The sequence below is a fragment of the Leguminivora glycinivorella genome, chromosome Z (assembly GCF_023078275.1).
Source record: "Leguminivora glycinivorella isolate SPB_JAAS2020 chromosome Z, LegGlyc_1.1, whole genome shotgun sequence".
Lineage (NCBI taxonomy): Eukaryota > Metazoa > Arthropoda > Insecta > Lepidoptera > Tortricidae > Leguminivora > Leguminivora glycinivorella.
The window spans coordinates 25,293,487-25,308,633 of record NC_062998.1 but is presented as its reverse complement, the minus strand read 5'-3'; the positions used below and the strand labels follow the sequence as shown (position 1 = coordinate 25,308,633).

The 15,147-nt window shown below is 37.8% G+C and overlaps 1 protein-coding gene across 1 annotated transcript in view; it reads right to left on the bottom strand.

Annotated features, from left to right (window-relative positions):
* Positions 1-2,433, bottom strand: part of LOC125240812 (diacylglycerol kinase eta) — a 112,594-nt gene extending 110,161 nt beyond the window's left edge. Inside the window, exon 1 of the mRNA XM_048148936.1 lies at positions 2,332-2,433. Within this exon, the coding sequence (XP_048004893.1) occupies positions 2,332-2,418 (87 nt within the window). The 5' untranslated portion in view covers positions 2,419-2,433. The remainder of the gene's footprint in view (positions 1-2,331) is intronic.
* Positions 2,434-15,147: the final 12,714 nt, after the last annotated feature.

Sequence of the window (15,147 nt, the reverse complement as noted above, 5' to 3'; positions counted from 1 at the left end):
GTCTGTTTGTTTGTCTATCTTTCACGGCAAAACGGAGCAACGAATTGACGTGATTTTTTAAGTGGAGATAGTTGAAGGGATGGAGAGTGACATAGGCTACTTTTTGTCTCTTTCTAACGCGAGCGAAGCTGCGGGCAACAGCTAGTTTACTTATAACTCTTATAAGTTAATATGTAAGACGTACCGTTCATCCCCCTTATCTCCGAAGTTTACCAATTAAAAATTTCGAAAATTTTACGAAACATTGGTTTTATGCTAAATATTACAGGAAAAATAAAATCGTGTCTGCATCTTCGAAACTTTTTTTTTATTAAAAAAAAACTTTTCTTATTCTCACTTTCAACTTAATTACCCTTGTAGATTATACGTATATCGTACTTCAAATTAATACGAAATTGTTATAGTATTTTATGCAACAGGCGTTTAAAGGGGGTCAAAAAAGACGAGTGGCGTGGGTAACAATTTGAGGCGAAGCCGAAAATTGTTATTAAGACGCCACGAGTATTTTTTGACTCAGTTAAACACCGTTGCATACAATACTTTTTCTACGACCATGCACTTAGTTTTTTACTGTTTTCTTGAATAACTTTCGTGAAATTGACACTGTTTCCTTAATTTGACGCAAAGGTTTGCACTGTCAGCTCAGCGGCCCCAAAGCCTTCCCGCACACGAACCCGGTATCGTTATAACAATGCGTTGCCATGGTTACAGAGCCAAACAATGCGTTTTCAGTTTTTTCGATACTGCGCGCATGCGCCGAAAGCCGGCAGACGCTGGCTTTGGGAATAGACTTTTATGTAGGGTTTTAAAGATTATGCACGACCCTGTAAATGACGAATAACAGTTCGGGAGTAGAAAAACATTATAAAGAATTATCCCTGAAAAACCAACATACACCGGTCCGGTCCTGACAAGCGCGTAGTGACCCTGCCTGCTACGCCGCGGTCCCGGGTGGGAATCCCGGTAAGGCATTTATTTGTGTGATGAACGCAGATATTAGTTCCTGAGTCATGGATGTTTTCTATTTATATAAGTATATTTGTATATTATACATATATATCGTTGTCTGAGTACCTGCAACACAAGCCTTCTTGAGCTTACCGTGGGCACACCTCGGACACTTGCGATCAAATATATGAAAGAGGCGCGTTCCTAGCACACAGTCTAAGCTCGTGTAGGTGAACGCGTACATGTACAATGCTTGTATGAGTGAGATATGACAGGTCGACTGTTCGCGTTTTTGACAGGTGCTAACTGTGAGGTAACCGAGAGGGGGTGGGCGACACTTTCAGCGGAGAGAGGGAGTGGCCATACTGTACGATAGTCCTCTTTATTATACTGTGCCGTGGGACTCAGTCAATCTGTGTATTTATTTATTTATTTATACTATACAGGTTGCGCAAATTAGTTAACAAAGTCACCGAGAGATGGCGCTATACCTATACTTCTAGTCAAGTCTTTAAAGTTATATTAAGAAACATAATTATTATTTTTAACTATTGAAGGTTTGTACGGATACGGAACCCTCGGTGGGCGAGAGTCCGACTAGCACTTGGCCGTTTTTTTTTCAGTTCAGATTTTGTTCCTCATACAATCTTTCATCCCCTTTAAAAGGGGCTTTTTTATGACTTATATTGAGCTATTTTCCCAAATGCGTTGAAGCCGGTGTCTGTCGATGTCTGACTCGGAATTCTCAGATTATAATAAAGTATGTATGTCGAGGTCTGCCCCGGCACGCCTCTGGCACGCTTTAAGGTGCGGCCACACCGCTGCTTAAAAAACGGTGTCGGTACGGAATCGCAGTGACGCATCGTATTATCCGTACCGTTTTTACCGCATGCTCCCCACACCGCTGCTCAAAATACGCAGACGGTACGGAAACGCAGTGTCTTTCGTATGGGGCTCGTCGTGCGTTTCCGTACCGTCGCCGTTTTCTGAGCAGCGGTGTGGGGAGCATGCGGTAAAAACGATACGGATACGATGCGTCACTGCGATTCCGTACCGTCTGCGTATTTTGATGATGCGGATACGTCATCGTTTTTTAAGCAGCGGTGTGGTCGCACCTTAAGATGTAAATATGCGGTGTCGGTCGGTGTCTGACCAGGGTACGTAGCCGAATGGCACAAACGCTCACGAAACGCTCGTAGATATCTATCTCTCGCTCTTGCGTATTGGCGCGACAGAGCCAGACTACCTTTCGCGGCGATTAGTTTTCGTTTCGCGTCGCAGAAATGCCATTCAGCTACAGCACCTGTAACGTATCTGACACGCTCAAAGTCTGTAGATATGTTATAAACGAACCTTTAATAAGAGTCTAGAGAATCTACTCACGTCTTGTTCCTTAGCATAATAAAGTGTACGTCCGCGCAGCTTGAAGTACCGTCGTTGCCAACGCTGAAAGCTGCGCGTTTGCTTCATCAGGAATCCTTCCTTGACCACGGGCTGCAAATAATTATATTAAGAAATTAATAAATTATACATGGTGCTCGTGAGCATTGCGAGAGATTTTAAAAGCATATTTCTGATCCCATTTTTAGACAAAAATGTCATATATACTTTCCTGGATTTCGACTAGTATCAGAGTTATTACCAATTGAAAAAAAAATAATCCTATTGTTATTCAGTACAAAATGCTTTTTCACGACGTTGATGCCTGGTTAAAATCTCTCGCAATGCTCACGAGCACCTTGTATAGCTACCTATCTAACCTATCATATCATTGTAAAAACTGCTACAAAATCAGAATACTTTTCATCAAGGAAGAATGTATTATTTCTTTTACAGTTTATATTCATGAAATATATAAGTAGTTATTTGTTTTATAAGGGGCAAAGGTGCTGTTTAATTGCTCGTACGGAGCGACTGGTTCGGAAAGTAGAACCTTGGCCGTTACGAGGGTTGCATGGCACGAAGGTAAAGGAGAATGGGCACTTTAGTATGGGCAGTGTGCCATGGATGTATACTGATGAGACATACCTTGTTTGAAACTGTAGTATTCATTAATTGTGTGTCATCAATCATCATCACTTAAGTATTGGGTTGGCACAAAAGTAATGAGACACTTGGTTTACGTTTTATATTTTTTTATTATTATTACAATACAAAAAGCTTAGTCGATGATGTAATCACCATTAGCATCTATGACTTCTTGCCAACGATCCGGCAAAGTTTGGATGCCTTTCGCCCAGAACTCTGATGGCTGTGCCTCGAAATACAAATTAGAAATTTGCTCGAATATGTGGATCAATACTGATTTAACGCAAACGATTGAGATGTGTGATTTTTTTGACGCTGAGTGTATTTGCAGGCGCTGCATGTACTTACAAGTGTACCCAACAACTATTACATATTTATAACACATTATTAATAATAAAGAATAAACTCTTAATCTTATCTTGACTTTCATTGAATAACTATGTTTTCAGAAAAGTGGCTAAGTGGCTATTTTAGGAATTTAATGTGTATAACGACCGAAGTCCAATCGTTTAGATTTTACGATTACTTTTTAATACTGGGTCAAAAAAACCGCAACTCTCAGTCGTTTGAGTTAAGCGGTATTACCCTTAATATTATATAAGTAAAAGTATGACTATGTGGCCTTATTTGAGAGTTAATTTTACTCTTTATCGGAAAATGCCATAAAACTCATCACATTTCTCATAAAAAAAGGAAATTTTCAGCAAAAGAAACCAACGTGTATTCTTGATAGAATTAGAAAAAAAAATAAACACAATAAAATCAACAAATAAAGGAAAATATAACTTAAAACTAAACTTAAACCCTAGTTTTTTCTCCCCTGGCCCTCCGTGTAGCTTTCAGGCGAGAAAACAACCCATAGTATGTCACCTTTACCTCCACTTTTAAACTCATCTAGGGTATCAAACCTAGGGACCACTCAAATCGCATCCCCGTTTTTTTCTTTTTAACCACCGTAGACTGGATTTTTCAAAATTCACCTCCTAAGGGGGTGAAATGGGGGTGCAATGTTCAAAGTTTGAATAAGCTTTATAGGTAGGTACTTATGGTAGTATTAAAAGCAGTAATAAAACCGCCTTCAAAAAAAGCGTGTTACAAAACACGGAGAAACTAAAAAGCCAAAAATAATAAACCTTCGAATTCAGATTTCTTATCGGATTGCAATAATCTAAACATCCAAATTATAAACAAATCAATTATTTTGTAGTTCCTATGTATCAGTCCGAATATGTGTACAGTAGTGAAAGAATTATCCTTTAACTCCTAACCGTTGAGGAGTTGACCTTCCATCATCAGCTCAGCCACATAAAATTATTACCATCAGGCGTAAATACTGGTGTACCTTTGAAAAATACACTAAGAACATTACATGTGCCTATAACATTTGAAGAGTTCCCTCGATTTCTCCAAGATCCCATCATCAGACCCCGACTTGGTGCCAATGGGACCATCTCGGGGTTATACCCGTTCGATCAAAAAAAAAATTTTGAAAATCGGTCTACGATCCTTGGAGATATCGAGTAACATACATACAAAAAAAAAAAAAATTTGAAAATTGTTCGCGGGCGAAGCCGCGGGAAAAAGATAGTACTTAATAAATATGCCTGTAAAGGGGCAATATACGATTTAAATATATAATTAGTAATTCAAAATAAATATTTTTTTTACTATTTGATATTTGCCTTACAATATCTTGTTTCAGTACCTATGTGTTTGGGCGTTATATTTTGAACTATGGCAGATATAAACTACAAATTGTCATAAAATACGTAATATTGTTACTATTAGTTTTTGCAATTAACATTTCAAAAGAATATTTAAAAAAAGTATGCGTTTCCATATAAGGAACTGACTAAGGTCGCTATATGGGGACATATTGGCCGCCATCTTGATTATCTCACTTCCGGTCAGGAATTTGGTCGGACAAAACTATTAGAAAATACGCGTTATTGCTATTGTCATTACTTTCAATAATAATTATTAAAAAAAATTGGTTCTCCGTACAAGAAACTCACTGAGGTCGCTATATTGACAGCAGTTCTCGAAAAGTTTGTACAAAAATTAAGGAAAAAATTCAATTTGTTTTTATTATTCCTATTTTGTTACCAAGATTTTTTTGATGAATTGAGATTTTAGTAAGTTTTATTTCGTCATTAAGGTTCTCTAGTATCTATATTTTCTTAATTATAACAATTATTCTGTATATATCTTACGAAAGTCGACTTATATTACTAAATGTTGGTAACAAAATAGGATCAATTTAAATTTGCTCACGAGACTATGTACAAAGTATTTGGGAACTGCTCATATGTATAAGGTCATATTGGCTGCCATCTTGAATAACTCACTTCCGGTCAAGATTTAACGAGGGCAACCGGCAAATTCGGATTCAGCGACCCCAAATTAGGTTAATAAACCCGGTTGCTAAAAAGTAATATGATTTGCCAGTCGCATCGATTTTTTTGAGAAACGGAACCAGTATATGAAGATTATCTTTCGTTTATAATAGGTTACTAGACTCATATCTAATTTGGCACAATAAATGATTATCTTCTGTAATATTTGACATAAGAGACCAATATTTAATAATTTTGGGTATTAAATGTGTACGATGACTACGTATTTTTAATTCAAAAATGTGAGTATTTTTTTTTAATTTTGGCCTTTGGCTGTCGGCCGTGTAGTGACGTCATAGAATTCATGTCAAATCAATCACTGACAATAGTGACCTTTATGCCTCGTACTTAAAGTGTCAGAAAGTGTTGTTTTCGCACTGACTGACTTCATTCACAGAAAATCTATAGATGACATGGCTGATGTTGTTTTTTGCCTGATTACGTAAAAGTATTCTTTAAAAATATGTTTTGCGGTTTATAAATCATAATAAAATATAGTGATATTTTTTTTCGGTTCATTGGACAGTAAGTAATAATATAAGACAAACTTTAAAAAAGGGTCAAGTAGCCTATAATAATAGACATGAGATAAGATTCGAAATTGAATTCACATTGTAATTAGTACTAGTATAATATAATCCTATACATCATCAGAGTCATATGTATTAATTATGAATTGGTCACTGTAATCGTCTATTTTTATTTATTTATTTATTTAAACTTTATTGCACATAAATAAAAAAAACGTACAAATGGCGGACTTAATGCCTAATGGCATTCTCTACCAGTCAACCATCGGGCCAAACAGAGACAAGTAAAAATGGTGCAAAGAGAATGAAAAATAACAGATTAGAATTAATCGAAAACAGCTGAAGTACAATACAAAATAGTGATAAAATACATAAATAAAAATATTATACATATATACTTAATAAACTTATTATATAATTAATACATACAAATATTATATATATACTAATATTGATGGATGCTACTCGAACTCTTGTTTCAGCAGATACTGATGTACCAACCGCTTGAAAGCTAACTTGCTTGGGGCTTGTCTGATATTGAGAGGGAGCGAATTCCAGAGACGGCTCGCCTGGACAGCAAAAGAGTTAGTCATAAACCCAGTGCGGTGAGCTGGAATAGAAAGCTTAAGAATACGAGATGTACGCAGCTCACCGCCTGGACGAGGGGTGTCAAACAGGAACTTGTTTTTTAGATAGATAGGAGCAGAAGGCTCAAACAGGATTGAGAATAGGGTGCAGTCTATTTTATTTTTGTAATACGAAACTCTTCTTCACATTCCATTGCGTGCTGACAAAGTTTTTTCCAATCTTCTGGACCTATGATATGACTGACCATGTTCAGTCAGTATTTTATATATGGAATACTGTATAATATGGTCTTGTTTGTTGTGCAAGATAATGTCGTAAATTCGTGGTTTGTTTCAGCGAGGGTCTACTGGAATGTTGTGAGTTTTCAATCAATCTATTATGTCTTGTTTCCGTTCCGAGTATCTGAATTGGGTAATTTTCCGGTATATTTGTAGTGATATGGGGCATTTACAGGAATACCTTTTTTGATACGAGTCCCCATTAAAATAAATTTTCAAAAATGTTTCACGAAAAATAAATTTAACCCTTAAATGCATAGTGATGTATATATGCATCATGCATTTTTGGCTCTATTGACAGCATGTCAAAATTCAAATTTGAATAAATCTTTGTCAAGGTCATGCATTTAAGGGTTAAAGGTGGTATTAACTGCTCTATATAGTTCAGGATCGAACCGGCGACTGCACTCGTTAGGTATTAAACTGCTAATGAATCCGTCAATCAACGTATTGGCATTGTCATTTTTAGGGTTCCGTAGCCAAAATGGCAAAAACGGAACCCTTATAGTTTCGTCATGTCCGTCTGTCCGTCTGTCCATCTGTCCGTCTGTCCGTCTGTCACAGCCGATTTACTCGGAAACTATAAGTACTACAGTGATGAAATTTGAAGGGGATATGTGTTGTATGAACCGCTACAAAATTATGACACTAAATAGTAAAAAAAAGAATTGGGGGTGGGGCCCCCCATACATGTAACTGAGGGATGAAAATTTTTTTTTCGATGTACATACCCGTGTGGGGTATCAATGGAAAGGTCTTTTAAAATGATATAAAGTTTTCTAAAAAACATTTTTCTTAAAGTGAACGGTTTTTGAGATATCAGCTCTCAAAGTCGTAAAAAGTATGTCCCCCCCCCTCTATTTTTATAACTACGGGGTATAAAATTCTAAAAAAAATAGAGGTGATGCATGCTAATTAACTCTTTCAATGATTTTTGGTTTGATCAAAGTATCTCTTATAGTTTTTGAGATAGGTTGATTTAACTGTAATTTTGGCAGGTGTATAAATTGACATAATAAGTTTATTATATTTGCTGCTACGGAACCCTTTGTGCGCGAGCCCGACTCGCACTTGGCCGGTTTTTTCTATTACACGATTACGTCCGATTTTACCCGAAACCCGAAGTTAGATTCTAAATGCTCTCGAGCTGTACCTATTCTTACAACATCAACATCATGTAAAAAAGGAATAAACACCAAATTAAAATATATAATTTGTTTAATTTATTAACTATTGTACAACAAATCCACAGATGTCATAAATTAGCAAGTCTAACGAAGCCTACCTCAGGGGAAAACACTCATGTAAAAGCGAATTTTGGCATAGTTATAGAAAATGGTGTTTTAATTCACATGCTCAAAGTACTGATGGGTGGGGGTGAAGCTAACAGGTGGAGAGGGTATAAAGGTCCCTTTTTTTAGTTTTTCGCGAATAGCTCTTAAACTGTGGCACATATTAGCAAAAAATGTTCTGAGACACAAGTAATCTTCATAAAATTTTCTACAAAAAGTTAAATATTCACACTTTTTATCTGGGTTCAAGTTCATGAAATATGGAGGAGGGAAAAAGATGGACAATAAAGAAATAAACACATTAAATTTGTTTATGTACGGCACGTTTATTCATATAAATTAAATTCCTAATTATCTTCTATCTCTAAAGTACTCTCATCATCAACGGTAACTTCGATGGGAGCTCCGCGTCGCACCCCACACCCAGCAAAATATGGTTTTCAGAATGGAGTCAGGTGCCACAGGGTCGTTTGTTGTCACTGGCTTTTGAGATATCATCGTCTCCTCTGGCCCATCCTCATTGTTGTACCTACCTGTAAATAAGTATACAAACAAAGATAAAAGTAAGTATTTAGGTCAAATAGAGATTTGTATTGTGAAAGAAACTGAAAGTGTTTGACAACTTGTATGACTAAAGATACCTGCAGGCTTCACCTTCAAGATACCTCTCAACGAGTGCTGCTTCGAAGCTCCTCTGGTAGGGGGAAAAGTGGCCAGATCTGGGGGCCGATTTTTGAGTCTCACGCGTTCGAATTCAGAAAATTGTCACTGAAAATAATAGGCAATTCACCGTTTTCAACCGGTATTTTAGTGACAGTGAGACTCAAAAATCGGCCCCCTGATTTTGGTCTTACGGCCTAGTGTTGGAAATATGGACGCCTAGACCTTTATGCAGAGCAATCCTCTTTATCGCACTGGTTGCTAGCATAGTGTTGACAGTATTGTTTACATTCTTCTGTCATTACCGTTTGTCACTCGCGTTTTATACCTAAAGTTATTTCCACTTAATATAGTTTATAATTGCTTTATAAAGCCTTGTTTTATTCCTTCAGGTTATGGGCCGTCCCATTCCTGCCGTTTGAAAGTTATTTTTGCGTTCCGATTAGTAAAAAGTGAAAGTAAAAATGTCGCGTGTATAACTTCCAGTTAGTTACCGTGCTCGCGATTATTTCTATTTTTCAGCTATTTCAGGGTGAATTAGCACTGTAGACATGTCGAACAGTAATTCTATGATGTCGATTGAAAAGCTTACTGGCAGAGAAAATTGGGCTAGTTGGAGTTTTGCTGTGAAAGCGTATTTACAGCATGAAGACTTGTATGAGTACATAGTAACAACTCCGGATCCCTCCGAATCAAAGTCAGTCAGGCAAGATGTTAAGGCGAAGTCAAAATTGATATTACTGGTAGACCCGATACTCTATGTGCATATTCAAGATGCTAAAAGCGCAAAACAGGTTTGGGATAATTTAACGAAGGCTTTTGAGGATAGTGGATTAACTCGGAAGGTGGGTTTATTAAAGGAACTTATTAATACTAATTTAGAAAACAGTTCCTCCGTAGAAGAGTATGTCAACAAAATAATGACAGCGGCACACAAATTAAGGAACATAAAATTTGAGGTTGACGATGAATGGCTTGGTACCTTAATGCTGGCAGGCTTACCTGACATGTATCAGCCAATGATAATGGGTTTAGAGAGTTCTGGTATGAAGATTAGTGCTGACTTAGTGAAAAATAAGTTATTACAAGAAGTTAAGGCGACGTCATCGTCAGACACTACCGCACTTTATACAAACTCTAAAGGTCAACCTAGAAATAACCCTCAGAAGTTTAGAAAGGGTCCGAGATGCTTTTCTTGCAATCGCTATGGACATCTCAGCAGAAATTGTCAAAATAAACAAACAAATGGAGAGAAGAGCACCGGGTATGTAGCGGCATTTTCAGCATTTTCAGCCGCCTTGACCGATGACTCCGAACACTGGTATGTTGACAGTGGAGCTTCAGTTCACCTTACAATGCGAAAGGATTGGCTCACAAATATAACATCGCCTTCTGTAACGAATATAACAATAGCCAACGACCAAGCATTAAAAATCGAGTGCATGGGTATTGTATATGTCGAAGTAAAGGTGAATGGCAAAATTGAGACTATACAGGTGAAAAATGTTCATTATGCTCCTGACCTGAAAACAAATTTGCTCTCTGTCAGTGAGATTGTTAAAAATGATTGCAGACTAGATTTTCACAAACAAGGCTGTGACATATATAACGAGAATAAACTATTAGTCGCAAGGGCAAAGTTAGTCAACAGAACATACCAGTTAATTACGAATGAAAATAATCAATCCAAAGGAATGATGGCAAAGACAATAACTGATGATGATCCTTTTTTGTGGCACCAGAGAATGTGTCATTTGAATTTTTCAAGCGTTAATAAAATACCGGAATGTACTGAAGGAGTAAAGTTGACACCGAGTAAAAGCGATACAACTTGCGTAACATGTCTTGAAGGCAAGCAGACACGACGACCGTTTCCTAACGAGGGCTCCCGGGCAACCAGTTTGCTAGAGCTTGTGCATAGTGACGTCTGTGGGCCGATGACGCATGATTCTTTGGGAGGAGCAAGGTACTATGTCACCTTTATCGATGATTTTTCTCGGAGAGTACATGTATATTTTATTAAACATAAAAGCGAAGTATTCGAAAAATTTGTGGAATTCAAGAATAGAGTTGAAAATGAGTTGAACACAAAAATAAAAATCTTAAGAAGCGACTGCGGGACCGAATATAAGAATAAAAAATTTGAAACGTTTTTGAAGAAACACGGTATTTTGCACCAAACTTTTAATCCTTACACTCCTGAAAATAACGGTCTCAGCCAAAAGATGAATAGGACCTTGACAGAACGCGCAAAATGTATAATTTTAAATGCGAAATTACAGGACACATTTTGGGCTGAAGCGGTTGCCACCTCAGCGTACATAGTGAACCGCTCACCGTCTCGCGTTCTATCCTACAAGACCCCGCATGAAATATGGACTGGAAAGAAACCTAATTTAAATCATTTGAGGATTTTTGGTTGTCATGCGATGGTGCATATACCCAAAGAAAAGAGGACGAAGCTCGAACCAAAGTCACGTAAATTAATTTTTGTTGGATATAGCGACTGTACCAAGGGCTACCGCTTCATAGACCCTGAAAGCAAAAAAGCTATTATCAGTAGAGATGTTGTGTTCCTGGAGGCTTCGGTTGAGCGAAACAAAGTTGATGATGTACCTGAAAAACAAGAAAATGTTAGTAAAAATGTGACAGTAACTAAAAAACATGAAGATTGTAATGAAATGAGAGAAAATAAGACTGTAAACTTACCTTTATTTGAAGATAAACCGACTTGTTCAAATACTGAAGATCAGGCAATAGAAGCGCAGGATGACTCGCAAAGACCTTCCACGTCAGATGAATCTGATCAGTTTGATACGGGCCATGATGAAACATATTTGCCAGATGAAACATTTTTGCCTGATGAAACATGTCATTCTTCACCGCAGCCTGTGATGAACTTAAGACCACTTCCACACCGAATGGAGAGGAGAAGAGATAATGAAACTGATCATGTACCTACCTCTCTCATGTGTATGAGTGGAGAGTCTCCGATGAGTTTTTTAAACAGTGACCCGTTGAGCTTACAAGAAGCTCTTTGTAGTGACAAGGCTGATGAGTGGAAGAAAGCTATGAACGAAGAATACCAGTCTTTGTTAGAAAACAATACATGGACACTTGTCAACTTACCAGATGGAAAATCTGCTATTCCATGTAAATGGGTGTATAAGACGAAGTTAGATGCCAATGGAATGGTATCACGCTACAAAGCTAGACTTGTAATAAAAGGTTTCAAACAAGTTAAGGGTATTGATTACCATGAAGTGTATGCCCCTGTGGTCCGATATGGTTCAATAAGATATTTGATGGCTTTAGCTGCAAAATATGGACTTACAATACATCAAATGGATGCGGTCACGGCTTTTCTACGAGGAGAAATAGATGAAGATATTTATATCTCTTTACCTCCTGGCTATGAAGACCAAAATAAAGTCTGTAAATTGAACAAATCCATATACGGATTTAAACAAGCTAGCGGGCAATTGAATAAAATGGTGTTAACCTTTATAGTGGACTCACTGAGACGATACAAGAGACAGCCTACCACAGAACATTGGATGGAGCTAAAACGTGTCATGGGTCTCAAAGGAACAATTAATAAGAAACATAAGAGGAATTTGAAATATGAGATGATTTCCAACTGCGATACAGACTGGGCAAACAGTGTTGAAGATCGGAGATCTTGCACCGGTAATATATTTTTATTTCAGGTTGGTCCAATGAACTCAAAGAAGATAGCTAGCCGACAAGTGGCCGTTAAGTATAAAAACACTGGAGACATGATTGCCGATATACTGACGAAGGGTCTCCAACGAACGAGGCATGAATATTTTTCTGCGGCCCCAGGCTTAGCTCCAAAGCGTCTGCGTCCAGGAGAGGATGTTGGAAATATGGACGCCTAGACCTTTATGCAGAGCAATCCTCTTTATCGCACTGGTTGCTAGCATAGTGTTGACAGTATTGTTTACATTCTTCTGTCATTACCGTTTGTCACTCGCGTTTTATACCTAAAGTTATTTCCACTTAATATAGTTTATAATTGCTTTATAAAGCCTTGTTTTATTCCTTCACCTAGTCACGACAATGGTCTAAGGCGGCGAGCAGGGCGGCTGGGCTGCGCGGGAAACGCGCGCGGGCGCTAGCCATGCCACGTACTTTTAGAAGCGGCGGCAGGGCCTAGGAGCGGCCAGAACGTTTTCATATTTAAAAACATGTTTTTTACTGTCGAATGTGACTCTAAAGTGCATAGAATGCTTTAATTAGTCAATTACGTCTTGTACAAGAGAATATGTGTGATGACTAAGTACATGGAATTTATTTTATGGCTAGTTAAATGATACTTAATATAAATAAACACTTAGAAAAAAATTAACAGTAAATACGAATAAATACTATACAAAAATATGTTTGAAAACATTATTACATACTACATACGCGAAAGTACAATTCAATTTTCATTAAATAAAGGTTTCGGGTCCAAGACGCTCATAATAAAAACAAAATATTTTGTTTCGCGCGGAATCGCTAGCCCCATCTAGCCGCCTAGGCCGGTCGCGCCGCTGTAATGTCGTGGCGGTGCCCGCGCGGCGCGCTACAGTTGTTTGAGTCGCGCGCCGCCCCGCGCGCCGCTCCCGCGGGTAGGCCCGTAAAAACCCGCGCGCGATTTCGAACAGCGGCAAGGTCGTGGCATGCCTCGCGCGCGCTGCGTTTTTGTTTTTGTGACTTACCGCTTGCCGCTGCCGCAAGACGCCTTAGACCATTGTCGTGGCTAGGCCGTTAATTTCGATGTTTTGGCTGATTTCTGGCGTGCTGTTAGGTGGCCTAACTTGTAGGCGGTAACTTGTCAACGTATTCTTCATGCATGATTTTTTTTTCATTTCCTGTTTATAACCTCCCTATAGGTAGAGACATCGTAGGGATGGATCGTCCGTCACAACTTTTTTTTTCAGTTCAATTATTTGTTTTTCTACGTCTATTGACTGGAAATCAGGCACTCGTGAATGTTTTTGATCTCGCAAAATGTATCTTTTCTCAAACATGCAATGAAATATTGTCTTTACGTTCCTTAAAATGGGCTGGGAAGTATCGCTTTTTGGGCGCAACAACTCGAGAGGACTGTAAAGGGATTTCATATTATCCTTTAGGCCTAGGCCTGCAAAGTAACTTTTTTTTATAAAATATTGTCCTTTAGAGCATTTTTTTTTATTTCATTGTATCATTGAGGTATATGTACTACGTACTAGAGGCGACGTTGCTAAGAGAATTTTTAACACACCCCACTGCGGTCCATGGACCGCAACGTTGTCAGTCGTCTCCAGGCCCTTGCAGTGCAGTGACGTGCCGTGATTCATTTACAATCCACGTGAATAATGCGTTCTCGTGTGCTTAAAAATTGTTCTAATCACTCGAAAAAATCAAATAAAAGTCAAGGTGTGACATTTCATCGGTAAATTAAACAAAAAACTCGTCTATAATATTTTAAGATTGAATATTCTACAAACACGCGAGCAGGTGCGGACTGCCGCCATTTTGGTGACGCAATCATAGACTAGAAAAAGTTAACCGCGCAGATGTGCCATTTACATTGTTCCTACTAATGTGTTTCACTTCTAATATATTTGCGAAATATATATATTTCTATTTGGAAAATTATTAGGTAACTACTTACTACTTCATGAATTATGTTACTATAATATTAAAAAAGTTTATTTGTTTATAAATTGTTAATATTTTTTGAGTGAAATTGTATTTGTAGCACGCTCAATTTTTGCAGTTTTCTTTGGCCTGGTCATGAAAAAAGGGAACAATGGATACGCTTTATCCAAAAATTGTGCTGAGGAAACTTGGTTACCAACTGACCACACACATATTGTTCATTCATTGTATTTTAAAGAAGAAAATAAGTACAGCATAATTATATTATTTTGTATTGTTTAAGTTGTAAATAAATAAATCATTTTGACTAGAATAGCCGTATTTTAACTAAATGTAAAATTCCCATTAGGCAGAATATAATAATGTGTCACATCTGATGGTAGACCTACTCTATGCGTAAATGGCCGCTCCCCCCACCCCGCGCATTTGTCAGCATGTGCAGTGTTTTCGCTTGGCAACGTCGCCTCTAGTACGTAGTACATATACCTCAATGAATTGTATGTTTGAGAATAGCACTATACATGCGTCGGCGTGAAAACGGATTCCCGGCCTCTGATGTAATGTATTACTATTCCTCTAAGGACTGTATCGTTAATTATAGGGACACAACAAACCTCGTCTAAATGTTGACATGTGCATAATTTTGTATTATTATGGTCCGAGAGTATGATCTGAAGGTATTGGTAAGTACTATTTGATATAAGAAGGTCTGATATTTTTTTTATTTTAGGGACTTTATGGTACTTTCATTAAGGTCTAGCAAATACATTTC